This window comes from Nothobranchius furzeri, chromosome 10 (assembly GCF_043380555.1).
Source record: "Nothobranchius furzeri strain GRZ-AD chromosome 10, NfurGRZ-RIMD1, whole genome shotgun sequence".
NCBI classification, from domain to species: domain Eukaryota; kingdom Metazoa; phylum Chordata; class Actinopteri; order Cyprinodontiformes; family Nothobranchiidae; genus Nothobranchius; species Nothobranchius furzeri.
In genome coordinates this window covers 58,872,341-58,898,609 of record NC_091750.1, presented here as the reverse complement: position 1 = coordinate 58,898,609, position 26,269 = coordinate 58,872,341, and the positions used below count along the sequence as shown (strand labels likewise).

General features: G+C 39.9%; 3 protein-coding genes across 5 annotated transcripts in view; all 3 read right to left on the bottom strand.

Moving 5' to 3' along the window:
• Positions 1 to 849, bottom strand: part of fnip1 (folliculin interacting protein 1) — a 33,586-nt gene extending 32,737 nt beyond the window's left edge. For both annotated transcript variants that reach the window (XM_070555826.1, XM_070555828.1), the window contains exon 1: positions 652 to 849. In XM_070555826.1, coding sequence (XP_070411927.1) covers positions 652 to 743 — 92 coding nt within the window. In that variant the 5' untranslated portion in view covers positions 744 to 849. The remainder of the gene's footprint in view (positions 1 to 651) is intronic.
• A 4,705-nt stretch (positions 850 to 5,554) lies between these two features.
• Positions 5,555 to 7,855, bottom strand: LOC107386828 (uncharacterized). Of its 2 annotated transcripts, XM_015961452.3 has the most exons (8): positions 7,568 to 7,855; positions 7,271 to 7,374; positions 6,767 to 7,073; positions 6,542 to 6,667; positions 6,386 to 6,425; positions 6,272 to 6,318; positions 6,135 to 6,166; positions 5,555 to 6,048 (listed from the first exon to the last, which is right to left on the bottom strand). In XM_015961452.3, the coding sequence occupies exons 1-8, from the start codon at positions 7,662 to 7,664 to the stop codon at positions 5,686 to 5,688; spliced, it is 1,116 nt and encodes a 371-aa protein (XP_015816938.3). In that variant the 5' UTR covers positions 7,665 to 7,855; the 3' UTR covers positions 5,555 to 5,685. The 2 variants fall into 2 exon arrangements, with proteins under 2 accessions (XP_015816938.3, XP_015816939.3); XM_015961453.3 differs by lacking the exon at positions 7,271 to 7,374 and having other exon boundaries at positions 7,568 to 7,703.
• Positions 7,856 to 10,037: 2,182 nt separating this feature from the next.
• Positions 10,038 to 26,269, bottom strand: part of acsl6 (acyl-CoA synthetase long chain family member 6) — a 48,759-nt gene continuing 32,527 nt past the window's right edge. Inside the window, exons 10-21 of the mRNA XM_015961450.3 lie at positions 21,293 to 21,366; positions 21,068 to 21,145; positions 16,931 to 17,065; positions 16,621 to 16,755; positions 16,305 to 16,400; positions 16,079 to 16,151; positions 14,318 to 14,406; positions 14,027 to 14,143; positions 13,785 to 13,928; positions 12,002 to 12,103; positions 11,823 to 11,894; positions 10,038 to 10,704 (exon numbers count right to left, since the gene is read on the bottom strand). Coding sequence (XP_015816936.1) covers positions 10,564 to 10,704; positions 11,823 to 11,894; positions 12,002 to 12,103; positions 13,785 to 13,928; positions 14,027 to 14,143; positions 14,318 to 14,406; positions 16,079 to 16,151; positions 16,305 to 16,400; positions 16,621 to 16,755; positions 16,931 to 17,065; positions 21,068 to 21,145; positions 21,293 to 21,366 — 1,256 coding nt within the window. The 3' untranslated portion in view covers positions 10,038 to 10,563. The remainder of the gene's footprint in view (positions 10,705 to 11,822; positions 11,895 to 12,001; positions 12,104 to 13,784; positions 13,929 to 14,026; positions 14,144 to 14,317; positions 14,407 to 16,078; positions 16,152 to 16,304; positions 16,401 to 16,620; positions 16,756 to 16,930; positions 17,066 to 21,067; positions 21,146 to 21,292; positions 21,367 to 26,269) is intronic.

The following is a 26,269-nucleotide window of genomic DNA, read 5'->3' as shown; positions in this document are numbered from 1 at the left end:
TGTGAATGACCTGCAGGCTGATGCCCTGTTTGGCATTGATCCGTGCCTTGGTGGCCAAGTTGAGCCATCACATGCTCTCCGCTAGAGCACACAGTGTCCTCCACTGTTGTCTAACCACACAGCAACGTCTGCAAGGCTGAGAAAAGCCACTTATACCAATTTATTCATGCTAGCTAGAGATAAACTGCCTGTATCGCCAGTAACAACAAAAAACTCGAGCGGAAACACGCGGAGGAAAAAAAACAAGGACATGCCTCTGCAACTTCATAGCAATGAAGTGGAAAACGACACTTTCCAGACAAGGCATTTTGTGCTAACTTCGTATCAACTGCAAACGATGAGGGCTTTTTGTTTAAATCGGCTGTCGAGGGAAGCTACTAATGCAGCGTGGGCAGTAGCATTGCTAGGAGCTATCGTTAGCACGTTAGCTTCCTCACCAACAACAAGCACGTTTCCCACGTCTCCAACCGCTTTCCTTCACCAAGGTTTAAATTTCTAAAGGATAAAGATTTTTTGTGTACACCCCAGCCGGCTAAAAACAAATCAAGTATCACTAGAAGACCGTTAAACATCCACACAGGTTAACAAATTACACAATTTTAGCGCAATTAACGTTGCACACAAACATATTTACAAACACAAAACAGCTACCTGAAAGCGGGATCCCCTTTGCTACATCTCGGAGGCGGCGACGAGACTGCACTTCTCTTGTTGAAAAGTTTCTGGAAGAGAGTCGGAGGCATTTTCAACCAAAAGAAATTCTCTACAGTTTTCTTTTGTTTTTAAATCCGAGAGGAAATCTTGTTCCTTGTAACTGTCTCCATGGGTGTCAGAGTCATATGACAGGCATTAGTCACAGGAGCTGCTTAGTAACCCACTGCTTTTTTGTGATTGGCTCAGCAGGCGTGGTAGCTGCAACAAATTACGTGATTGGCTGATATTATTGGCTGGGTACCACGTGGTTAGAGGGTTCGCTGTGTTGATGTTTGGTCTGTATGGCAAGCCAAATGAGCATTTATTCTGATATCAGGATATCAGCCAGAATTGTCATGAACATGTAAGCCATTTCTGTCCACTAGTTAACTAGTTAGGCATGTTTGTGTCAACTAGTTAAATATCGAGGGTGAAAATGTGCCCACTAGTTAACTAGTGGCAGCAGAAATGCGCACTAGTTAACTAGTGAACACATTTAGGCTTCAGTAGTTAACTAGTTGACACAAAAACTGCTCACTAGTTAACTAGTAAAAGCAGAAATGTATACCAGTCAGCTAGTTGAAGGTATTTGTCTCACTAGTTAACTAGTGAGGGTCAAAATGTGCACACTAGTTAACTTGTGGTAGACATAAATGTGCACTAGTTAACTAGTGAACATATTTTGGCTTCACTAGTTAACTAGTTGACACATAAATGGCTCACTAGTTAACTAGTAAAGACCAAAATGCACACCAGTCAGCTAGTTGAAGGTTTTTGTGTCTCACTAGTTAACTAGTGATGGCCAAAATGTGCACACTAGTTAACTTGTGGTAGACATAAATGTGCACTAGTTAACTAGTGAACACATTTTGGCTTCACTAGTTAACTAGTTGACACATAAATGGCTCACTAGTTAACTAGTAAAGGCCAAAGTGCATACCAGTCAGCTAGTTGAAGGTTTTTTGTGTCTCACTAGTTAACTATTGATGGCCAAAATGTGCACACTAGTTAACTAGTGAAGGCTTAACTCCTAACTAGTTAACTAGTTGGAGTAGGTCAGTGCCACTAGTTAACTAGTGAACCATTAATGACTCACTAGCTAGCTAGTTGATGGCAGCAGGCTCACTAGTTACCTAGTTGATGCATCCATTGTCCAAACTAGTTAACTAGTGAGGACATAAATGTATACTAGTAAACTAGTTCAAGTCTACATTCACACTAGCTAGCTAGTTGCGCAGCATTCTAATTAGGAGGCGGAGAATTTCTCAAATTAAGACTCTCTATTGGCTCCCTGTGTCAAAATAAAATATGACAACCAATCACAGTGCGGAATTTCGTAAAATCCCACCCCAAACATTTGCATGCGGCACACAAGTTAACATGCTGGCCAGAGGAACCTCAGCTAGTGAACTAGTAGTGGCTTCAGTGTGACACTTACATGTAAACTTGTGAAGGCGGAACTGCTCACTAGTTAACTAGAGAGGGTACAAATGTCCACTAGTTAACTAGTGAGGTGCAAAATAAGTGTCACTAGTTCACTAGTGGGCCCCAAATCGCCCACAAGTTAACTAGTAAGGTGCGGATATGCTCACTAGTTAACTAGTGAGGTGCAGATTTGCTCACTAGTTAACTAGTGCACCCTAAAGCGCCCACTAGTTAACTAGTAAGGTGCAAAAAAGCATCACTAGTGAACTTGTAAAGTGCAGATATGCTCACTAGTTAACTAGTGGGCCCCAAAATGTCAACAAGTTAACTAGTAGGGTGCAGATTTGCTCACTAGTTAACTAGTGAGGCACAGATATGCTCACTAGTTAACTAGTGATGTGCGGATTTGCTCACTAGTTAACTAGTGAGGTGCAGATTTGCTCACTAGTTAACTAGTGCGCCCTAAAGCGCCCACTAGTTAACTAGTAAGGTGCAAAAAAGCATCACTAGTTAACTTGTAAAGTGCAGATATGCTCACTAGTTAACTAGTGGGCCCCAAAACGCCAACTAGTTAACTAGTAGGGTGCGGATTTGCTCACTAGTTAACTAGTGAGGCGCGTATATGCTCACTAGTTAACTAGTGAAGTGCGGATTTGCTTACTAGTTAACTAGTGAGGCGCGGATTTGCTCACTAGTTAACTAGTGAAGTGCGGATTTGCTCACTAGTTAACTAGTGAGGTGCGGATTTGCTCACTAGTTAACTAGTGAGGTGCAGATTTGCTCACTAGTTAACTAGTGAGGTGCAGATATGCTCACTAGTTAACTAGTGAGGTACTAGTGAGGTGCAGATATGCTCACTAGTTAACTAGTGAGCAAATCCGCACCTCACTAGTTAACTAGTGAGCAAATCCGCACCTCACTAGTTAACTAGTGAGCAAATCTGCACCTCACTAGTTAACTAGTGAGCAAATCTGCACCTCACTAGTTAACTAGTGAGCAAATCCGCACCTCACTAGTTAACCAGTGAGCATATCTGCGCCTCACTAGTTAACTAGTAAGCAAATCCGCACGTCACTAGTTAACTAGTGAGCATATCTGCGCCTCACTAGTTAACTAGTGAGCAAATCCGCACCCTACTAGTTAACTAGTTGGTTTTTTGGGGCCCACTAGTTAACTAGTGAGCATATCTGCACTTTACAAGTTAACTAGTGATGCTTTTTTGCACCTTACTAGTTAACTAGTGGGCGCTTAAGGGTGCACTAGTTAACTAGTGAGCAAATCTGCACCTCACTAGTTAACTAGTGAGCATATCCGCACCTTACTAGTTAACTTGTGGGCATTTTGGGGCCCACTAGTGAACTAGTGACACTTATTTTGCACCTCACTAGTTAACTAGTGGACATTTGTACCCTCTCTAGTTAACTAGTGAGCAGTTCCGCCTTCACAAGTTTACATGTAAGTGTCACACTGAAGCCACTACTAGTTCACTAGCTGAGGTTCCTCTGGCCAGCATGTTAACTTGTGTGCCGCATGCAAATGTTTGGGGTGGGATTTTGCAAAATTCCACACTGTGATTGGTTGTCATATTTTATTTTAACATAGTGAGCCAATAGAAAGCCTCAATTTGAGAAATTCTCTGCCTCCTAATTAGAATTCTGTGCAACTAGCTAGCTAGTGTGAATGTAGGCTTGAACTAGTTTACTAGTATACATTTATGTCCTCACTAGTTAACTAGTTTGGACAATGGATGCATCAACTAGGTAACTAGTGAGCCTGCTACAATCAACTAGCTAGCTAGTGAGTTTTTAATGGTTCACTAGTTAACTAGTGGCACTGACCTACTCCAACTACTTAACTAGTTAGGAGTTTTGCCTTCACTAGTGAACATGTGGACACTTTGAACTGTCACTAGTTAACTAGTGAGACACAAAAACCTTCAACTAGCTGACTGGTATGCATTTTAGCCCTTACTAGTTAACTAGTGAGCCATTTTTGTGTCACCTAGTTAACTAGGAAGCCAAAATGTGTTCACTTGTCAACTAGTGGGCATTTCTTCTGTCACTAGTTAACTGGTGTGCACATTTTGGCCATCACTAGTTAACTAGTGAGACACAAAAACCTTCAACTAGCTGACTGGTATGCATTTTGGCCTTTACTAGTTAACTAGTGAGCCATTTTTGTGTCACCTAGTTAACTAGTGAAGCCAAAATGTGTTCACTAGTTAACTAGTGAACATTTCCGTCTCCCACTAGTTAACTGGTGGGCTCATTTTGACCCTGACTAGTTAACTAGTGAGACACAAATACCTTCAACTAGCTGACTGGTATGCATTTTGGCCTTTACTAGTTAACTAATGAGCCATTTTTGTGTCAACTAGTTAACTAGTGAAGGTCAAAATGTGTTCACTAGTTAACTAGCGTGTACAGTTTGACCCTCACTAGTTAACTAGTTGACCTGTTGACAAGATATCAGAATTAATGCTCAAGTGGCTGGCCAAATTGGGCAAAGTTAACAAGTGGGATTTTTACATTCAGTAGTCAGCTAGTACAAGTTTTTGTACCTTACTAGTTGACTAGTAAAAACTAAATGTGTTTTAACTAGTTAACTAGTGGACATTGATCTGTCCACTAGTTAACTAGTGAACACACTGAGCAATACTAGTTAACTAGTAAGATATGAAACATTTTAACTAGTTAACTAGAGAGAATTTAGGCCTTACTAGTTAACTAGTTGACATTTAGGCTGTCACTATTTAACTAGTTGACACAAACATGTCTAACTAGTTAACTAGTGGACAGAAATGGCTTACATGTTCATGACAATGCTGGCTGATATCCTGATATCAGAATAAATGCTCATTTGGCTTGCCATAGAACCGGAATCGTGACAGCATGAAATGTATTCACAAAAATGTGTGCTAATTCCGACCGACCAGCAACTCACAGTTAAAGGCCAGCACATGAAAAATGCACTAATAGCAATAGCATAAAATGTACAAAAACGTTTTATTTCCTCCTTTTATTATCAATATTTTGAGACACAAGTACAATTTTAAATAAATATACACATAAACACTAAAAAGTAACCTTACAAACACTTTCAAAATTTACATTCATATTTTTTCAGCTAAAGTAAAGAGTAAGAGACAAACGAGCAACATTTACATAAATTAACACCAAATAAAAGTACAAATAGGTCGGAGTATTTTACAAACATAAATCACAAATAAACTCTTTTTCAGGACTAGTGCTAAAGTATAGCTAGGCGTGTCCCCTAGTGGTCACTTTTTGTAATGATAATTTTGATAGCATGTAAAAAGTGAAGGTAGAGCATCTTTTCATTTGAATGTTCTCATTGAGCCGCAGCATACCAACTTGAACCATGCAAATAGAACTGATTAGCTTCTAGATGAAACTAACACATACGTTTGTCTCCATTCATTTCCTTAGAGTCACGTCACCCTGTAAAATATGTTTACTGTTAAGGGACAAACAGAAAAGGTGTCCTACACAAAATGATAGACAATAGGACAAAAAAATTAATCACAAATCAAGATGTATTTAGCTATCACAGGCTATTTTGTGCACCTAGTCCAAAAGGAAAGAAAACAGAACTTGTGAGTTTGGCACACCTTTCTCTCATCTTCTTAAAAAAGGCTTCCCTTTCATCATTACTGACAAAATCAAAGAACAAGGCTTGCTCAGAACCAGATTTCACAGGTATTTTCAGAGTCATCAAATGAGGCGATGTTTTAGTTTTACAACCGATCTTCGTATCAGGTGTGACTTTTCCACGAGGGCTGGATGACTCACTGGTGTTCTGAAGTGTTGACGTGGAGGATGTGAAAGGTTTGGCTTTGGAAATCTCAGCAGCGATGGGACTTTTAAACCAAACCTTCTTCTTACGGACAACATGCGTTCTCCCAGTGAGCTGGGGAGATTTGATGTTCACAGAGATCATAAATGATACTTTTAGCTCTAAAACTCTGATTTAAGATTTTGATCCTGACTTCTTACTTTTGGTGAAGCTTTCCCTTTCGAGCGACTTTCTACAAGTTAGTAAAACATTTATTTAGGATTTAACTCAGTAAAGGCAGAGAGAAGAGCATTACAACTGCATATCACTTGATGTATTTATGTTATGAGGCTTTTACCTGAGTCCATTTGTGGTTTGCTTTTATCTTCAGGTCTTCTCGGTTGGCTTGATAAAAAAACAGCATTAATTGTCTTATAGATAAAAGAATCAGCATGTTTGTAAATGAACCTACCTGATCTCATGGTTCTTTGCAGCAAGACTTGTAGAGGCATCTGTTGGCAAACATAAAGACAAGACCCCCCCCCCAAAAAATCACATTTGTTATAAAAATAACCATTTTTTGCCTTGTTCTAATAAAAATGAAGATAAAATCAATATTAAGTAGCACCTAAGATGGCAGAAATGTTGGATGGATGATGCGTGTGCACGTTCTCTGCATGACTAACGTCCAACAAGGTGGAATTTTTAACATGCAGAAAATGCAGACCCAGTAACTCGTCCTCATTTGGAAAAGCTGTTCTCACCGTGAAGACAAAAGAGGGCAGAAATATTAGCATGTTGCATCATAATTATAGTTTCATATATATATTTTAAACCTATAAAACACACAAACCGCTGCTTTCTTTTCTGAAGATCTCTGGGGAGGGAAGGCTGCTCAAGGTGGAGGAAGATGAGTAGGGAGTGTCATCATCATCATCCTCATCATCATCATCAGAGTTGAAAGTTGGCTCCGTGCTGTAAGACGTGACACTTCCTGGAGTTTCTTCACTTTTAAAAGCCTCTAGCATGATCATCTCTTCCATATTTAGATAAGGTTGTTTATTGGCTGGTGTAACAGGTGTGGAAGTTCTTGTGCCGTCATAACTTGCAGGGGTACTTATGCCTGGAACGCGTTTGCAGTGAAGCGGTGCAGCACTAACCTGCAGGTGCAAATGTAAAGAAGCAGAAAAGTAAATATATCAAAACAAAAACGTACTTAAACTGGCATTTTGTCTCCGGTATAATTGTTCTTCCTATACTTTATTCCAGTATTTGCTCTGAGGGGACTTGAGTGCATTCCAGAGACTGTTATTTATTGATGTATTGATTCATCATCTATTTCAGCCAGTATACTCACTTTTACTGGGTTTACTGTTTTAACTGCAGGCTGATTTCCATCAACCACTTCAGGCTCCTCTAGTAATGTATCACAACGTCTGATGAAGACCACCGGTTTAGACACTGAATAATGGAAATTAAAGTAAAGACACCTGAATGCCTCAGATGGCCTGTTGAGCTTTATACAATCAATAAAATAAGCATTTATGAAATAACTAAAGATTAGAAAAGTATAAAAATGGGTTTAAAATTATTAGCACGCTACTTCAAATGCACAAAAACTAGTGTATTGTGTATTTTAATAAGGATTTCTCACCATATCGTTGCCTTGGTGCTACCTTCAGGGGTGTATTTCGTTTCACGGGAATCTCAGTGTCACTACGAAGCTTTACTCTGCGCTTTGATGGAGGCATTTTCCACCATCAAAGTAATTTCAACACGATGTTTTCTTTAGCTCACCAGTTCTCCTCCTCATGACAGCTAGCTAAACATTTCCCTTGCTCCGCGGTGCCAAGCAACCGTGCACAGCTGTTTCAATTAGAGCAGCTGTTGATGGATGTTCTGCTGGATGGTTAGGGTTAGAAATGAGATTTTTCTTCCTTTTTCCTCGCCAAAAAGCTCAAAAGAGGCTGTACAGTGGACTGAAATTAAAATAAATGCCTTGTAGCATTATTGTGTCCGTTTTAATAACGTTTGTTAGCTTTTTCTTTTTTTTTTGTTTCTTTAGCATTGCTAATTAAAGGTGAAGTCCTGTAATGACCAATAGGGGGCGGCATGTGCAATCTGTCTTTTCATTGTAGCAAAAAAAGAAGTTAGGAATAAGAATAAATACTATAAATCTTTTTTCTTATGATATTTGTTTAAAATAAGTATGAATATTTTGTCTGGGTAGCGTTAAAGCACTATTTTTCTGTTATCTGTGGGGATTTTATGCAAATTAAATAAAAATGGGAACACATTTGCTCTTTGCTACAGGCTTCAAGTAAATTTTTTATAAAACAGTTTCTTAATTGGTTGATTCCTATTTTCAAAGTGGTACAGAATTAAATAAAAGAAAAATAAATCAGGCATTTGGGTGGTTCAGTTCAAACGAAAAGCCTGTCTTAAGAAACCTGGTTAAAATATATATTTAAAAAAAATCTCCAAAAAGTCTGCAGAATTGGGTCAAAAAGCACTTTAATTATAGGAATGTTTGGGCTTAGATTAAAAAATAATGTAATTAAAAACAGCTGAAACTCAACGCTTTATTCTGATTGTTTGGCATGAAGTCTGACAAATGTTTCAAATTGTTTAAAAATGCCATTGAAACAAAGAAATTAGTTTTTAACATAATAATACAAAAAACTGCATCAGAAGAAAAAAAACATGTTATACAATTGTTTAAAAAAGGTGTTTTTTCATATTTTTAAATTGTAAAAATAACAATAGCCAAGATGCACTGAGTTCATGCTCGATTTGCTGTTATATCTTATAGTTTGTAATTGTATGATCAGTAGACAATTATTTATTGGATCTTATTGACAAATCATTTCTCCATAACTTTAAATTTTCTTGTAATTTTAACATTTAACACACACTAAAAAGAAAATGAACAAGACACTCGTTTAAAATCATTCCAGAATATCATTTATTTCACCTTCTCCTATCCCCCACCCTCCCTCATTCCCTTTTTGCTGCACTCCGTCATTACAAGGATATGGTGCTGATTCCATTTTACACCAGAATAGATAAATAAATAAGTACAATTCTTCCTACTACACGCAAAAGAGGAAAAAAAATCAGTCAAACCATCAGTTTATTGAATATGCTCACAACTAGCAGTCCTCGTTTATGTACATCCACATTGTTTGATGCTTTGGGACGGTCATCAACGTTAAAAGCCTATACATTATTTCTATGTGTAAACCATCTGAAACAAACAAACAAACAAACAAAAAAAAACTATCATTTGTTTAAAAGTTGCTGTTTGTTCTATTTACTCGCAATGTGTGGAATTTCCAGTTTTGCAAAAGTTACATATTCCACGCATTGAACTGTGGATGTGGGCAGCTGCATTCGGCCTGCTTTTGGTTTAAAAATAAATAAAAAAAAAAGACTTTTTCTCCCAAGTCAAATGTGCATGGTCCTAGAATTGCAGGGCAAACTGCATGCATTGCCCCCCCCCCCCCCCCCCCCCCCCCCGGCTCTGCAATAGTTCTTTTTCTTGACACATTCTTTGTGCAAAAGGATGAATAAGTTCATGCATGCTGAAAGTCTGACCCCAGCCATGTGGCGGCCACTTACTGTAATGAATGACTAACGGCCTAAAATTGAACGTATAAAACAGTGCAGACAGCAGTAACAAAAATAAAAAAGCTGATTTCCAACCATTTTCATCCTCCATCTACCTGCACAATGCGGTTTGTTGCACCAAGCTGAATGATTGCGCCAAGTCAGATTTTCTTTTCCACTGGCACTGCTGAGGATGAGTTATTGACTGAATGAAAATTTGAAGTTTTTCACTGAAATTCATTAGTGTCCTACAACATGTCTCCTGGAGCTACTCTAAACACAAGGACATCACATTTGCTGTCATACGATCGTGTTACTATTGTACATTTGTTGATTGGCTGGTGGGTTTAAATGAATGAGGGAGAGAAGAGAGTGATGGGAAACAGACGTGCACCAGTTTTTCCGCTGCAACAGATCATTACAACAAACAGGATGAACATGGAAAGATTTAATACGCTTAAATTAAAGCAACTCAATCAAACACAACTGACAATGCACATTGTTAAATATATTTCTTTTTCTGTATACATTTATTGTATCTGGTAGGATGAGAATGCATGTTAATTGTTGTTTTGGCATTGTTGAGGTGTCTGAAACAATAATAATAAAAAGATTGTTGCCGGATGTATTTGCATTGCTTTGCATATTTAACCACATTCAAGTCTGTGCTGCCCTCTGGTGGACAAGACCAAAAGTGCAATGTCATGATTTGCTTCTGAAGTGACATGCAAATTCACAAAGTTAAATAATTATCCTGTCAGTGTATACGTTAATTAATTTCCTCCAATAAATGCATAAAACAGGCAGAAATACATGTGACAGTGTGCGTTGTAATTCACATTTGTTTTTCTTCTATAATTGGATTTTAAAAACAATTTTAAATCCTCCACTCTTGGGAAAGTTTTTGGTTTATGTTCCCAAAACATTTTCAGGCTCATGAGAGACATTTCTGTCTCAATGCAGGTCCCCAGTTCAAGCTGATCTTTGTGTCAAGATGTTAAAAGTAGAAGAAGGAAAAAAAAAATCGAAGTCTGCTGGCCATCACATGGTAATGCTGCTGTAGAGATCATCGATCTTCGCCTTGAAGAATTCCTTCAGCTCTGGCCTCTTGGCCTTTAGCGTCGGAGTCAAGAGGCCATTCTCAATGGAGAACATCTCACTGTAGATGTAGATGTTCTTTACCTTTCAAAAGAAAATGATAAAAGATGTAGAATGGATATAGTCTCCTTTGTTTGATTCCTAGTTTGTGAATTGTTTGTTCACTGACAATGGCAATAAACCTTTTCTGATTCTGATTCTGATTCTTTGAGGGCTCTTAATACATTTCCATTAAAGCTCTCATTCACTCATCATGTCAATATTTTTATGATGGTCTCTAGTATGAATGAATATCTGGCGCTCCTGTTTAAGAAAGTAGAAGTTAGCTGGGGGAGAGGGGGGCAGAAAAGGAAAGAATTTAGAGTCATTTTCATAGATATTCATGATATTGAAACATCTCGTCTCTGATTGGCTTACAGCAGCACGACTCTTCCAATGCTTCCATTCGCTGTGTAACATTGATGTTTTATCTCCACAAATAACACAAGCCTGAAGAAGTTCTGCCCTGCTGTGCATTGCTAATGCTACCAATTAGCTTCTACTAGCCGAGACACGCTCTACTCTTTCCTGGCTGCAAAAAGAAGGAAAGAAAATGATCTTTTCTGTAGAGCCTCTCAAGATAAAAATGAGAGGCTACACAAGAACAAAGCATTCAAAATACAAATAAATAAATTAATAAATAAAATCTAAATATATATATATATGTATAAAATATGGTTAAAACTAGAAAAAAAAGAATAGTGAAAAATGCAAGGAAAGAGAAAGAGAAAATGAACGGGAAAGAGGGAAGTCAGTGGATCCTGGGATAGCGGAATTGGTAGAAAGAAAAATTAACGATAGCCTTCACTGGTTGCGAGCCGCAATGCGTGAGTTCATGAATGCAAATATACAGCATGACGTAGAGCTGTGAGGTTTATTCTGAACTGAGAGTTTCCCTGTCTATCATCTTTTGGCGACTAATGCAGGAAATAGGGATAGAAGACTATTTTCACGTTCAGCCTGCATGTGAAACTCAGAGTGGCTGATCACAGAAAAAAACCACAAGTAAATAATGGTTTCTCTTAATGCAGCTTCATACAACTGATTCAATTGTGAAATAATGTAAATTTTTTTGGTATTTTATATGAACAAACTATTGTTCCATCTCCCATCATTACACTGGGATTACTTCCCAGAGAGAATTGTCACCTTTTAAAAATTACCTGCTCAAAAGATAGAAGGCCATTGGCTTTGCCCAGACGCACCAGATCTTCAAGTATCGCTTTCTTTAACTCCTGATTAAAAAAAAAAAAAAAAAAAAAAAAAACGTGAAATTTATAAAACTCAAAGAATTATTGTATTGGAAACTTGATTCTGAGCATCAATACAATGTTCCACCCACAGTGTTTTTACACAGATCCTTGTAGGTACCCAGAAGGCCTTTTTTCTTGGCCCATTCAGGCATCACCTCAGGATCAGGAACCACAATTCCTACCAAACATGACTGAAAAAGCAAAGTGAAAATCACAAAGATTAAAACAAACATCAATAAATGATTCAGGCTCGAAAAAGCCCCAAAGTGTAAATGTTAGTAGAAGGCTGGAAACAGGTTTTTGAGCCTCTATAAAGCATATGAAACTTTGCATGGTGCAGAGGTGTGGATGAATGAGGGAAAAAGTGACAAGGAAAAGAAACACAAGCTCAGATTCTGAATATATTCACAGTCTGAACATTCCCAGAACACCCTGGAAGATGAGTGGTGCTCCAACATTCCTCTTTATTTACCTCTTTTCCAACATGGACTTTAGCAGCTCAGGCTAGCATTAGCAGTCATTTAGGCTCTTATTAACAGTCACTTAGCTTAGTGTTAGCAGTAGCTTGGCATTGCATTAGCTGTAGCTCAGCCTAGTGTCATCAATAACTCTGCATAGCATTAGCAATAGCTTGGCCTAGTTCTGTGGTTAGCATTATTACGACCAGCGTTTGCTGAAGTGGGTCGAAACATGCAGATGTAATTTTTCCACAGCAAAAATTCAGCAACTGAGGTGACCTCCAGGTGACCCAATCAAAAACAACAGGGAGCCTAAGCCACGACCACCTACTTCCGGACCATGGGTCCGCAGAACAATGAAAAAATGAATGCAAGTCAACGAGGCTAAAAACGTTATTTTCTAATTCCGCTTGCTATGCTCCATAGATTTCACATCTGATGTTCATGAATTTTAAAGACACATTTTGATACCAAGAAAGCACCTATTTTCTAAATGGGAAACGTTATTTTAGGTTTTGTGCGAAAATAAGTCCAGGACTACAAATGCATGTCACCAAAGGGGTGTCATCAAACCAGACATGAAGAAATACACAGGGAAATGTAAGTTCAGCAAACTTCAAATCCCTTTTTCAGGAGGAAAGAACCACCAAAAATCTGGCCATGTGGTAAGCAGCAGCTGCGCTAGGGGAGAGGAGATGATGGGGTGACGTCATAAATGCAACGTACCGACGTTCGATTTGTAGTCATGCTAATTACAAACTTTTAAATGCTGATAAATCTCAAAATATGTGACTGGCGTGGTCGAAACACACATAATTACTTTTCATTTAAATTGAAGTACAACGTATGTGCGATCCAGGGCGTAAGGCAAAGCGGATTAGAAAATAGCTCTTTAGCTCCATTGACTTGCATTCATTTGTTCGTTCTTCCAGGGACCCATGAGCCGACTGGAAAGGGAGGAGACTTAGGCTCCCTATACGTCGGTTGATGGAGTTGAGGGGCTTTTAGCTGATTAGTTATGCTTTTCTGATCACGTGACAACAGTAAGGTCTCTACCAGAGTGAGCGAGGATTGCTTTGGCTTTGGTCACTTGGGAGTCACCTCATTTGTTGTTGAACGTTTGAAGCTGAAATTCTGTGGTTGAATTTTTGTTGAGGAAATTTTTACGCTAAAATTCTGCAATTGAATTTTTATGGATAAAATTTTTTGCTGCAGTATTTAAACTGCAAAAAAAAGTCAAAAACTAAATTTCACAGAATTAAAATTAAATGTCATAAATTCAATGTCTAAAAAAGTCATATTGTGGCAAGACTATATTTCTTCCATCAATAACAACAAGGTATATGTGGTTCTAAACTCTACTACCCCTTTAAGCAATGAAAACCTTTCTCATAATCGTCTGCGACAATTTTACCTGCAGACTGTCTCCATGAACATAGAGTTGGGCCACTGGCTCGCTCCTAATGTAGATGTTCTCGATCTTCTCAGGGGAGATGTATTCACCCTGCGCCAACTTGAAGATGTGCTTTTTTCTATCGATGATCTTCAGTGTACCATTCTGCAACAAAAGAAACAAGAAAAAAGTCCTCACGTGATCCCATTTCCCAATCAATAATAGTTCATCTATATTAAATGATTTTGAAGAGAACTACTCACAGGCAACCATTTGCCAATGTCTCCGGTGTGAAGCCAGCCATCCACATCCAGCGTCTCAGCTGTTCTTTCCGGGTCTTTGAGGTAGCCCTTGAACACGTTAGGTCCCTTCACACAAACCTGAATGAAAATGATAGGAAATAGCAAAATGTCTTACATCAGTATGTAACGACTCCTGGATAAAACAGCGTTTACAGATTTATTTACATGTATATACATCTTTTTGTTTTTTACTTAAACGCTATCTAAATATGCAGTGCCTAATATTTCTGTCACTCATTTGCTTTTTCTTGCCTCTCCTTCACCCTTAGATGCAAAGTAGTTCTTTTCAGGAACATCCACCAGCTTGATGAGGTTACACGGCAGCGGAGCGCCGACATGACCTGGAAGTGCAAAAACAGACAAACCAAAACAAACCTCATCAGTGTCCGTTAGGGCTCAGTTTTCACCATCTGAAGCTTGGCCACAAGGTGCTTGCACACACTTGCCCCTAACACCACGCTTTGCTTCAGGGTGGGTCCCTGGAAACTCTCTGAACTGCGTAACCTGTTTTTATAATCATGAAAGGTATTTAAAACTGCTCTTCATCTCTTCTGCCACCTAGGTTGGTTTAAGCAGCATGAATAACCACATGCAACCAGTAGGGGGCAATGCTTACCCATGTTTATGCTAGTTCAGTCAGTGATTTGAACAGTTTTGTAATTATGGTTCCCTAACACGTTAAAGAAATCATACCTTGCAAGGTGCCCTTGTTTCATTTAGTTCTTCAGGCTTTACTGAAGAGTTTTCTGATGTTTTATTTGTTTTAGTTACTAACTTGTCTTACAGCCTTACAATGACTGACTGCAAGATGATGCATCTGTCAAATCTTGTTAGATTTTTTTTCATCATTGCTGAAAACATGACTTTCAGATAACTTTCACAATAGGTAGACCTGTTCCCAATTTGTTAAAATTCGTTCAAGACTTTGTCACATTCAACAATGACTAATTCAACAGAATTGATCTAATGGGTCAAATTAGATTCTGATTTTCAAAAATGCATAAAAAGGCAAAAACCAAATGAAGGTGTGCTTATCTTTTAGTTAGTATAAAAATAAATGACCACGCTTAGTTTTGCTGCATGTGAATTTAAAGGAATGAAGGAAATTTTATTTTTTTAAATCACATCATAAATCCTAAATTCAATTAAAGGTACATTATGTAGAAATGAAGTAAAAACGACATCCTGTGGCAAAATTTGGTTACTGCATCCATTTTAAACAACTGTAGCTTTTTGCCAGCCATTGTCAAATTACAATTGTCAGTGATGCAGTATTAGCTCGCAGGAGACACGGCAACTCCACGCTCACTGATGCTAAACAGTCGTTATGTCCATCTTTTTTTTTTGTTTTGAAAGGAGAAAAACTGACAATCCCCACAGCCAGATGGATATGAAACATATTTCAGTACAACCTTCGTTCCAAAATGACTGAAACATTAGACTCTTTTGGGATTTTCTCACAGCAAAATTCTCACTGTATTCTTTCATAATGCATATGCAAAAAAAAAAAAAGGGGACAAGGAGAGTAAAAATATCTTGGAGTTTTACATCTTTTTCAAATGTTTTTCAGATCGTGGGAAGACAAAGCCATGCAAAACAACAATGTAATATATCAGAGGCTAAAGCATTTCTGACTGATGCTGATGTTTGGCCTGACTGATATTGATGGAAATCACCTAAGAAAGGAGGCTAAGCTGCTGTTTTATCTCCACCTTTTTGTAAAAAGTCTCTCCCTTTTGTCTTTTTCTAGAAAGTGGACACACTACCCTGCTTGCTCACTCTTTCTGCAGCATTCACCATACATTAATCATTTACTCAATGCAGATCCATGTAACAGAGTCCAAGTCCAAAAGATTAGTTACACAAGATTTCATTAAATAGGTCAACAAGCTCCACAATCCTAAACGGATTGCTCCCTAAAACCACAAGTCACTGTCACCACAGACATTTGACTTAGGCAAACAAGTTCAGAGGTAAGAACCTGTCTGTCTGTACTCTGCCTGTCGAACTCACCAGATGTCCAGTCTCCAGGTGTGGTGTAGGTGCACCCCGCAGTGCACTCAGTTTGGCCGTACGCCTCATACACCTGCACAAAGACAACCATTTAAATATTATTAGACTATTCCAATGTATTTTATAGGTTCGTTTCACATCTTTTCTAGCCCTGTCAAACATGACATAAACATCACAGTAATGAATGTAAACAGGAAGTTTGTGAGAATGATTGGGCGCGTCTGACCTGGCATCCCAGAGCTGCTCTGAGAAAACCCAGGACGGTGGGTGAAGTGGGAGCCGCTCCTGTGATTATCATCCTGAGTCTTCCTCCCAAGCTGGCCTGATAAAAACAAAGAGTAAAGTTTTTCCCTCGTTATAGTTTCAAAAGGCCTGAGGGAACCGTTACTGGGCTTTTCCCTGCTTTTCGATTGCAGTGGTGGAACTAAACAAGGTTTTTGGTTTTAATCTTCCTCACTTTATCATCTTCACTCACACACTTGTAGTTCTACAAGCAGGAGTCTTCTATTGTCCTTAGAGGCCCAACAGTAAACAGTGCTTACCTGAATTTTACTGAAGAAGATTTTGTCCCAGATGCTGTCGCTGCGAATGATTCCCCGACTAACTTCAGCACCTTTTCTCTTTGCAGCAAAGTTGAGCAACCAACGCTTCAGCGGGGTGTTCGCCTGGCTAAAAATCTGAAGGGAGAGCAACACACCACCTTTTGACTAGACACAATTAGACTATTCTGCTAGATACGCACGAACATTTTAAAGCATCATTTAATAAATGGGCCGACAAATTACAGCAACAGAATTAGACATGATCTTGAGTTGTTTTTCAATTTAAGAGTTCTGGTTTAATTTATCTCACCTTGTCGTACATGCGGTTGAGCAGTCGAGGCACTACAGGAAAAATAGTCGGCCGCAGGGCCTTCATGTCGTCTGGCAGGAGACGGATGTCCCCCTGATAGAAGCCAATCCGTCCTCCGTGGCAGTAGACCACATTCTGCAGAGCCAGACACAAAAAACGTTTACCAACAAGGTGCAGGAACAATTTAATACTTAATTTAAAAAAAAGATTGCGAAAGAAAATATTAATACTTTTTGTAAAACTACTTGCTACCAGTGGCACAACCAAAGGGTGATCAGAGGGGGGCCTTTGCCCCCCCCCCCCCCAAGGGAAGACCAATCCCCTTAATAAAACAAATTTTTGTTCACACAAACCATACATTCATCTTTGTCCCTCCCACTGTCCTAATATGGGCGTGACACCGCAAGGAAAGTTGACCATTGAGCAGGGTTGATGGTTTATCACTTGGGTCCATGTGGCAGGGGTGAGGAGTGAGCACCACCTCACCCCTGCCACATGGACCTCAGGGGATAAACCATCAATCCTGCTTAATGGTCAACTTTCCTTGCGGGGTCACCCATAAAGACAGTGGGAGGGTTAATTAAGACATAAATGTTAAAGCCAAATAATACATTCATTTAAATACATTATGAATATATATTTTATTTAATAAATCACATTTAAAATGTATATTGTGTGTCACTGAGGCTCACTATTAAGAAAAAAAGAGAGATAAAATTTTTGAGACAGCAACAGGCAATTTTAATTGTTTTAAAAATTGAATGCAATAACATTTAAAACAATGACTGAAAAGACAGTTTGAACATTTGTTTTCTTTCCCAGAAATGTTTGCGTTTATCAAATTTGAGGTAAATGTGTTGGATGCGTAGGCCTTTTGCTTCTTAATAAATAGGAATGAAAGAGCGATGCACAGCTACAGGCTTAATTCCCCAGAGATACCACTAGGGCCAATTTGGTGCCATCCCAAAATCTTTACTGGTCCCCCATTCAAATTTCCTGAGGGCACCACTGCTTGCTACAGGTATCAAGCTCACTTGGAGACACAACACCTCGTGCTACAGATCACCAGACTCCAGATCACCAGACTCGTCCCTAATTCTGATCAATTTGTTGGGTAATCAAAATGCCATTTTGTGTTTGTTTCATCATATATGCCTTAAATGTCACGTTCCCTCACAAGTTTCACAACCTTGCAGGTAATATATTGCTTCAGTGCATTTTAGGCACAAGGAGGAAACAATGTCTACTTTTCCTAAACCTAACCCCACATTCACACACATTATCTACTATTCACCACTTAATAAAAATCCTTGAAAGGGAACTGATGGCTTTTAGTGGTTTTATTGGTATATTGATTGGTAATCCTTGTAGTGAAACCATTTCTGTGCACTGTGATCAACAGTTTAAAGGAGCACAAGCAAAAGTCTTTAAGTAAACAAACAGAAATCAAAATGTAAAGTGCTCCAACTCAGTTTTGTGATTATATTTGTGCCTCAGTCGTAATTGCTCTGCAGAAGAACTCATTGACTGTTTATAATTATCACCATTATTAGATGATTCACCAAAACACTGCATGTTTTAGCAGGAGTGAGGTGGTTTAATTCACTGTTTTATAAGACTTAGGTGAGTTAGCCTGAGCAATTTAATCCACATTAACACAAACACTTCACATGAAAGCCAAGAATGTATTTTTTTAAAATCATGGAACAATTAATCACATTTTCAATATATACATTATTAGGCGTATCATGATAATTCACAATAAAGGAACCAGATCTATATCACATTTGGGGTCATCTTAGAAGAATTTCAGCAATTAGAGTGGAAATTTATTCCAAATTCACTGTATTAATGTTACACAACATACTGTGCTACACTCGTGAAACATCTAAACAGAGCTCTGACAGGCATTAAATAAATTTAGCAGCACAGGATGTGGTTAACGTTAATGCAATTCTTCTGCAGACTGCTGAACTTTCAGCCTCTGGTTATTAACACCTCTGTCATGTTACTATGAAAGAAACGCAACGCGTGACTTTCAGGCTGTCTGAGGTGAAGGCAAAGTGCATTGCCAGCTCTTTTTTTTTTACTCTTCTTCTCTTTTCTTCCAAACATCACAGTTATTAGATGTGAAGCCAATTGTTTTTGCTTTCTATCATGTGACCTGCAGCTCAGCTCTCTGGGGAAGTTAGGTGGTTTCCTGCGTCTGAGTCACGCCTCTGACAGCCGTGCTGCACGGTGTCTTTGGCAAACGCAGGGCGATGCAGCTGTCCACACACAAGTGGCACAGCAATAAACTAAGTTATTAACATATCTGCAGAGATAACAGCAGCCTACTGCCAAAGGAGGCACAAACAGCACACCTCTGGTATTAGCTGGTTACTGAATGATTCATGCAGAGTCATTCACACTTAGAAATCAGTCAAAACTACCAACCTGAAAATATACAATACGAGAGATTTTTTTCTACTTATTGACTTGGTTTGTCAAATCAATTCTATTAAAAACAAAAAACCTTGCTGACTGGTAAAATACCAGCGTTATTGACAACAGCAAAAACACATGTACCGGGTAAATGCACAGTTCTTCCTTTGTTGTTGTTATTTGTTACTTCTTCTTCAACAAACCACAGCTTTGTTAAAGAAGAAAAAGCACAGATAAGGCTAACACACTTAGATTTTAAATCATTTTCTTATCCTAATTCATTTTTAGGATAATTTTATGCCTTGAAAATATTGACGCAAAGCTGAATGAAGCACATTTTTAAAATCATTGTCTTTATTTGGAGAGACAAATGCAAAAGTATTTGAATTTTTATTTATCGTTTTATTTTTCCACTTTAATGGGCTTGTCGTAATTAAGTGTCTGCATTAAATTCATTTCATAGCTTTTGTAAAAGTCACATCAACTGTCAGCTTCCCGCTGGATGGCACGTGTTGGAGCAACACGCCTCCAAACTTGGCAAAATGGATGGAAAATATTGGAAAAATGTTTAAGCCAAGAGTCAGACTAACAGTAAAAACTTTTACTTTTTGTTTTTTGGTCTTTCCAGAGCCCTTCAGCACTCTTTTTCCAGTGTGGGCCTGGAACATGACCTTCTGGTTCTACAATATCCACAAAAACCTTGTTAAACATAACAACACTTACTTAATCAATGCGTTTGCAGTGGTCTCTAGCAGGAATGAAGGCCTTGTAAGTCATACGTGGGGGACAAAAAGCACTGATGCATCATTTCCAGGGAATAGAGATGAGCCACATCACAGCTGAGCTTGATGGCAGGTTTTGGAGTCTTATTTCCTGATATTTGGACATCTCGTCTCGGATTGGCTAACAGCAACCAGACTCTACCTCTGACTCCGTTTGCTTTGCAAAGCTGATGTTTTATTTTCACAAATAACACAAATCTGGAGGAGTTCTGCCATGTGGTGGAGTTGCTAATGCTAATGGTTAGCTTCTACTAATCAAGACGTCATCTGCTGTTTTCTGGACGTTAAACCATCAACAGCCTTCCCCGCCGTGAGCCAAGATGGGCGAGTCCATTAACGTTAAGCGACAGTGTGACGTTGATCTGTCAGGATTTTCCCATCCTAGAGTTTCACCGTCTATTTTCTATCAGAAGCTAATGCAGGAGATACGTGGAGGAGAATGTTTTCATGTTCAGCCTGCATGAAAAACCCAGAGTGACCGATTATAATCAGAAATAAGATTTTACTAAATGTTTTTCAGTGTTCCACATGTTCAATGCTCTCTAAATGTGTTTGTGTCAAACTCGCCAGTTTAGGATAAAAGTTAAATGTACAGAAATGGGGAAAAAAGTTTAAAATAAAAACATTTTAGGCATTTTCTTATAATTTTTCTAAATGTAAACGACTCATAAATATGAAGTGCTATAGACCATGTAATGATGCAACATGCAATCCATTTACTGGAAACGGTGGGACATCATTCCTTGGATCTGGAAAATGAAACTTGGGAAAGGAGGGAAGAAAAAAACAACAACTCGTAATGAGTTTCTGTTCCGCCCCCGCGCTAGACTCACGCCCACGTTCGCATTTCTCACTACACTCCCATCCTGAAAGTCATAAACACAAAGCTATCACGGCCATGCATTCACAGATCTCAGATCAGCCTCTTTACCTCAATGAGCCTCTCAAACATGTGAGCCAGCGGCAGGAAGGAGATGAGACAATCGTCTTGGTTTGGAAAAATGACTTTCTGCGGGAGACAAGAGGAAGGAAACAGTCGGATAACTGTGATAGTGTTGAATAGTTAAAAGCTGTTTCTAAAGGTAAAATATTCCGGATCGTTCGGTAAGACTCACATCTGTAAGAAATACTCCCAAAAAGAAAAAATTTAACTCACATCTGTCACTTTGAGGAATCCTGCAAAATCTGCCACAACGTTCCCATGAGTGAGCATGACTCCCTTTGGGTTTCCTGCACACACACACAGCCACATAACATGGAATGATCTCCATAAGGAAGAAAGAATTTCATTGGAATTTAACTCCCCTTTAAAGTCTAACCCATTGCACACCATTTATCATCAGCGGATACGTGTTTAAACACCAGTAAAGCTTAGAGAGCAGCCAGAGGAGCAGGAAGTCAGCCAAGTGGAAGTTTCACTGAAATTTTACTCATATTTCATGTCTCAGAATGCCAAACAAGAAATAAAGTAGGTTTTATTCAGGGTTAAGAGCACAATAACACGTAGCAAAGAATGAGACCTGATGAAAAAAAGGTAAAAACTTCAAGAAAATGTATGTTTTAGTACTTAAGATTGTGTATTTTTTCAGGTTTACACAAATGGAGCTAGATAAACAGCTAGTAGGCCTTTAAGAAAGAATTATATTCTGTAAGAGTGCCTCGTGATCGCTTTTCCATCCTAAAAGTGTGCATTTTTCCTGTAATTTATAATCTCAGACCCATAACACAAAATCAAGACGAGTTTCACACGATACAATCACTCCTATTTGAAGCATTCCTCTGTTTAGACGCCCGAACCCTACAGCTGGAAGCAATAATACATTGCAAAGGAATGAGCTGATGTTGCAACATAAAGAGCAGGAAATGCAGGGCGGCATTAGGAAAACAAAACTTATGATGCACTAGCTGCAGTTTTCTTCAGTGAGCAGTAGGTGGGGATGTTTTCTACAGAGCCTGGTGGAAGTGATGCTGGTAAGCTGACACCAGAGTCCTCAAATGACCTCGTTTCTGCTCCTTTTTCGTTTCTGCTCCTTTTGTCGGTTGGTTTCAGCGGTTGGTGCTGCTGCGGGCTTGAGGCCTGCCTAAAAAGCAGCACCCGATGAACGTGAACCGTTTGACTTGACAGAACAAGTCTGTTCCCTGGCGTAAGGGTGCGTGACGGATCAAAAGTGGTTTTATGTAACAGAGGCAGGGCTATTAGGTCATTCTGCTGCTGCTGTGAACTAGGGTTTACAGTAATTGCTGGCTTTATACTCCCTATAAAAAAAACTTTAACCACTTATCACAAAGCGGTTCTTTGTTGTTTTTTTGTATTTATGACTATTTGAGTTGAGTTATGAGGACTGTTGCTGAGTAACGTTTAAGAAATCCTACAAAACACGCCTCTTTCTTGTAGCTTCCCAAGCCAGCTGAGGGCACTGCAAAACCTGAAGGAATGGGTTTTAAAAGGGCTAAACACGCAGACATTTTTGAATGTGAAAACTTTATTTGAACAGATCAGCACGGACGAGTGTTTTTCTTCTCAGTCATCACAGGCAACATAGGCTCAGACTAGCACACAAACTATAATTAACAAAGCTCACGGAGCTGTTTACATGAAGTCACATGGTTTCAGCACTAAGTCAACAAAGCAGCTGCGGTGCATTTTAGACAACTTCCTGTAATCTCCGGCATGCAGAAAATGCAAAAGCTACTCCAGTTTATGCTAAATCATAAGCTTTACAGGAAATGCTGGTAGTGCTTATTCAAAATAAAAAATGTTCTATTAAAATTCAGCAAATGGAGACATAATATTTTGGTAGGGTTAAAATGTTTTTTATTAGGGAAGTGTTAATCTATTATCCTCCTTGCAGCGTATTGGGGTCCCGGGTGGAGCATGGTGGCATGCCCTATCTATGAAGCATGCAGCAAGTAACTTAGCTGCAGAGAAGCAGAATTGACCACATTAACCTCATGCATGAGCTAGAACCCTCTTGTACAACCAGCTTGTGGTTGCATTGGGGAAATCGTGGATCCATGTCATATGAAGGTCATTATTGTAGGTGTCCTCATTTATGAAGTGTATCTGCAAGTGTTTTGATCATCCCTCCATCCTCCTCTGCTTATAAGCAGATATATCTTGAGTTGGGTCATGGGGGCAGCAGCTTAAGCAGAGAGGCCCAGACTTTCCTCTCCCCAGGCACTTAGGCCCGCTTCTCCAGGGTAATCATTGGCCAGCCGAGAGACATGGTCCCTCCAGTGTGTCCTGGGTCTTCCTTTAGTTCTCCTCCCGGTTGGACGTGCCTGGAACATCCTAACCAGAAGCCCGAGCCACCTCAAATGACTTCTCTCGATGTGGAGGAGCAGTGGGTCTACTCTGGTCCTCTCATCCTATCTCTAAAGCCTCTTTTGTAAGACAGACCATTGCGTCTTTACAGAGTGATAAATCCGAATTTGTGGGTCTCGTAAATGTGGCAAGGAGCAAAGGGAAAAGGTGATAAAACTTGATTCTGATGCGCTTAGCCTCGTAGTAATATTGCCACATGAGCCCCTCGCCTCTGACGGCTAAACGCGTGTCAGCTCCGCTAATCCCTTTGGAGCGACTGTGGGAGGCCCCGCCGCAAAAGAGGGTGGTCGCATTGGTGACGTATACTGTGCGCCGAGTGCCGGCATGAAGGGATTTAAACTAGTGGCTGCACGACTTAATTTTTTTTAAAGTCGACTGTCAAGTAATGAAAATCGAGTCGACTTTGACTAGTCGTTGATGACGTCATACACCTGAAGCGGCGCCGGGGGTGGGGGTGGGGGGGGGGGTGTTCGCTGGAGTTTTTGGCAATTAAAATTGCGCCCACATTTTCAAAGTTAAACACATCTCTTTTAACAGCGGTAGTTTCTGCATCTATACTGCTCCACTTCAGCTCTCTCCCCCCTCCCCATGCGTAGTGCACCTGCAGCCTCTCAGAGTTCCTGCTGCTCTAAACATTAACATAATTATTTCATTTTCTGTTCCTCACTTCTGATGACCTTCAATGGTGTCTGTTTGTTGCAACCACCAGGTACAAAAACTAGCTTGTTTTTATTTGACTATTTTTCTGTCCTGTCTGTTTATTATCTTCCTGCATCTCCTCTCAATCCTAAAGAGAAACTGCTACCTGGGTTCATATATATTCACCTTATGAGTTACCTTTGAACTGCAGTTCTAAAAGATCTACCGACCGCAAAAACAGCGGAGTGCGCGCTGCTCACCGACCGCATCAGTGAGGTGAAGTTATTGGAAGACAAAACAGGTGATGCGCCCCGCCCCACTGCAGCGAAACACATCAGGCACAAATAAAAGATAGAAAACATCAAAGGAAATGAGCCGACATGAACGATTGCGTGTTAAATTTGTTTTTGAGGTGGCGACAACTAATTTGATGTTACTGTGGCCGTGCTCAGGACGCAGATGTCTGGAGCGCGTCAAAGATCAGAGCTTTGCATGCGCACGCTGGTTAAGATTAGGATGGGGGTGAGAGGAAGCTTGAATTGCAAGAGGGTAAATGTCACAATTTGGTTAAATGTCCATTTTACGGCGTGCGTCAGTACCGACGCTCTGGCACAGCGCGTTGCCTCCCGATGCGCAGGAGCTTGTCGCCTGCTGACAGCAGGCAGCCATCTTTTCCGTGGACTGCATCTTGTCGCTCATTATCACGTGACAGCGACTAGTCGCTGAAAGGCATAAAAAGTCACTACAGAGCAGTGAAGTCGACTAGTCGACTAGTTCATACAACCCCTAATTTAAACACAGATAAACATGGCCTCTCACTAGTATCTTTCAACCACCTACAACATGGCAAACTGGACGGACGCGGAGACCATGGAGCTTTTGGCCGTACGAGCGGACGAACAGATTAGTCGCCTTTTTACGGGGACGGTGAGAGACAGCCAGCTGTTCGACAGAGTGGTGAAAACTGAGCGGGGCATCAAGCGGGACAAAAAGCAGGTCACATCAAAGCTAAAGGTCCTGAAAAAGAAATTTCATCAGTGTGACGTGTCTTCCGTCTGACGCTGAATGCGCGACCCTGTACGTCACATGTGGGGAGGCCGCCCAGCGACCTCCCTTTATCCCATCTTGGTTTGAGAGGTGCCTGGTGGCAGTATATTCTAGCTTCAGCTTTGCTACTATAAATGCCAAAATCCTCCCCAAGGAACCGCGGCAAATCTCGTTTTGCAAACGCTATGGTCCTGTAAAAACAGCTTAAGGGAGAGCCCAGACACCCTGCGGAGAAAACTTATTCCAGCCGCTTGTATCCACGATCTCTTTCTTTTGGTCACTACCCAAACCTCATGACCACAGATGAGGGTTGGAATGTAGACCGACCAGTAAATTTCTTCACCACAACAGACCAGTACAACACCTGCTTCACTGCAGACACAGCACCAATCTGCCTATCGATCTCTCGCTCCTTCGTTCCCTCACTTGTGAACAAACTCCACTTGAGGCAGGACCTTGTCTCTGACCTGGAGAAAGCCCTTTCCAACTCAAGACCATAATCTCCGATTCAGAGGAGCTGATTCTCATCCCAGCTGCTTCACACTCAGGTGTGAACTGCTCCAGCAAAAACTGGAAATCACGTTCTGATGATGTTCAGAGACCTGTTTTGATCAATTTCTAACAAAAAGAACTACAGTTGTTTCTTTTTGATCACAGGATGAATACATTAACCCTCTGGAGGCAGGCGTTGCAGATTTACAACGTTAAAACCTACCTACCTGGGGTCTCATTTATCAAACATTGCGTAGAATTCTTACTAAAACCGTACTTAAAGAGCAAGTCACCCCTACCAGAGTCTAACTCCACTCTCACTTCATGTTTAAAAAATGCAACAAATGCTGTTGCCTGGCAGACCGAGAGGGCGGAGCCGCTAACAAATGCACACACACACAGGTTCACCACAGCATTGTGACATCATAATGTACCAGTTTACATCATAGCATACCTCTTAGCCAATAGCGGTGGCAGATTTAAATTCAAATACAGTGCAGAGTTTTTACCTGACAACGGCACAACACTGCCAGTTTTAGGCAGAAAATTAAAATTTTACCTAAAATGGACTAAACTACAAAACTATTGACTACACGTGTCTGCAGCACGATTAGACACTCGTTTGTTTAG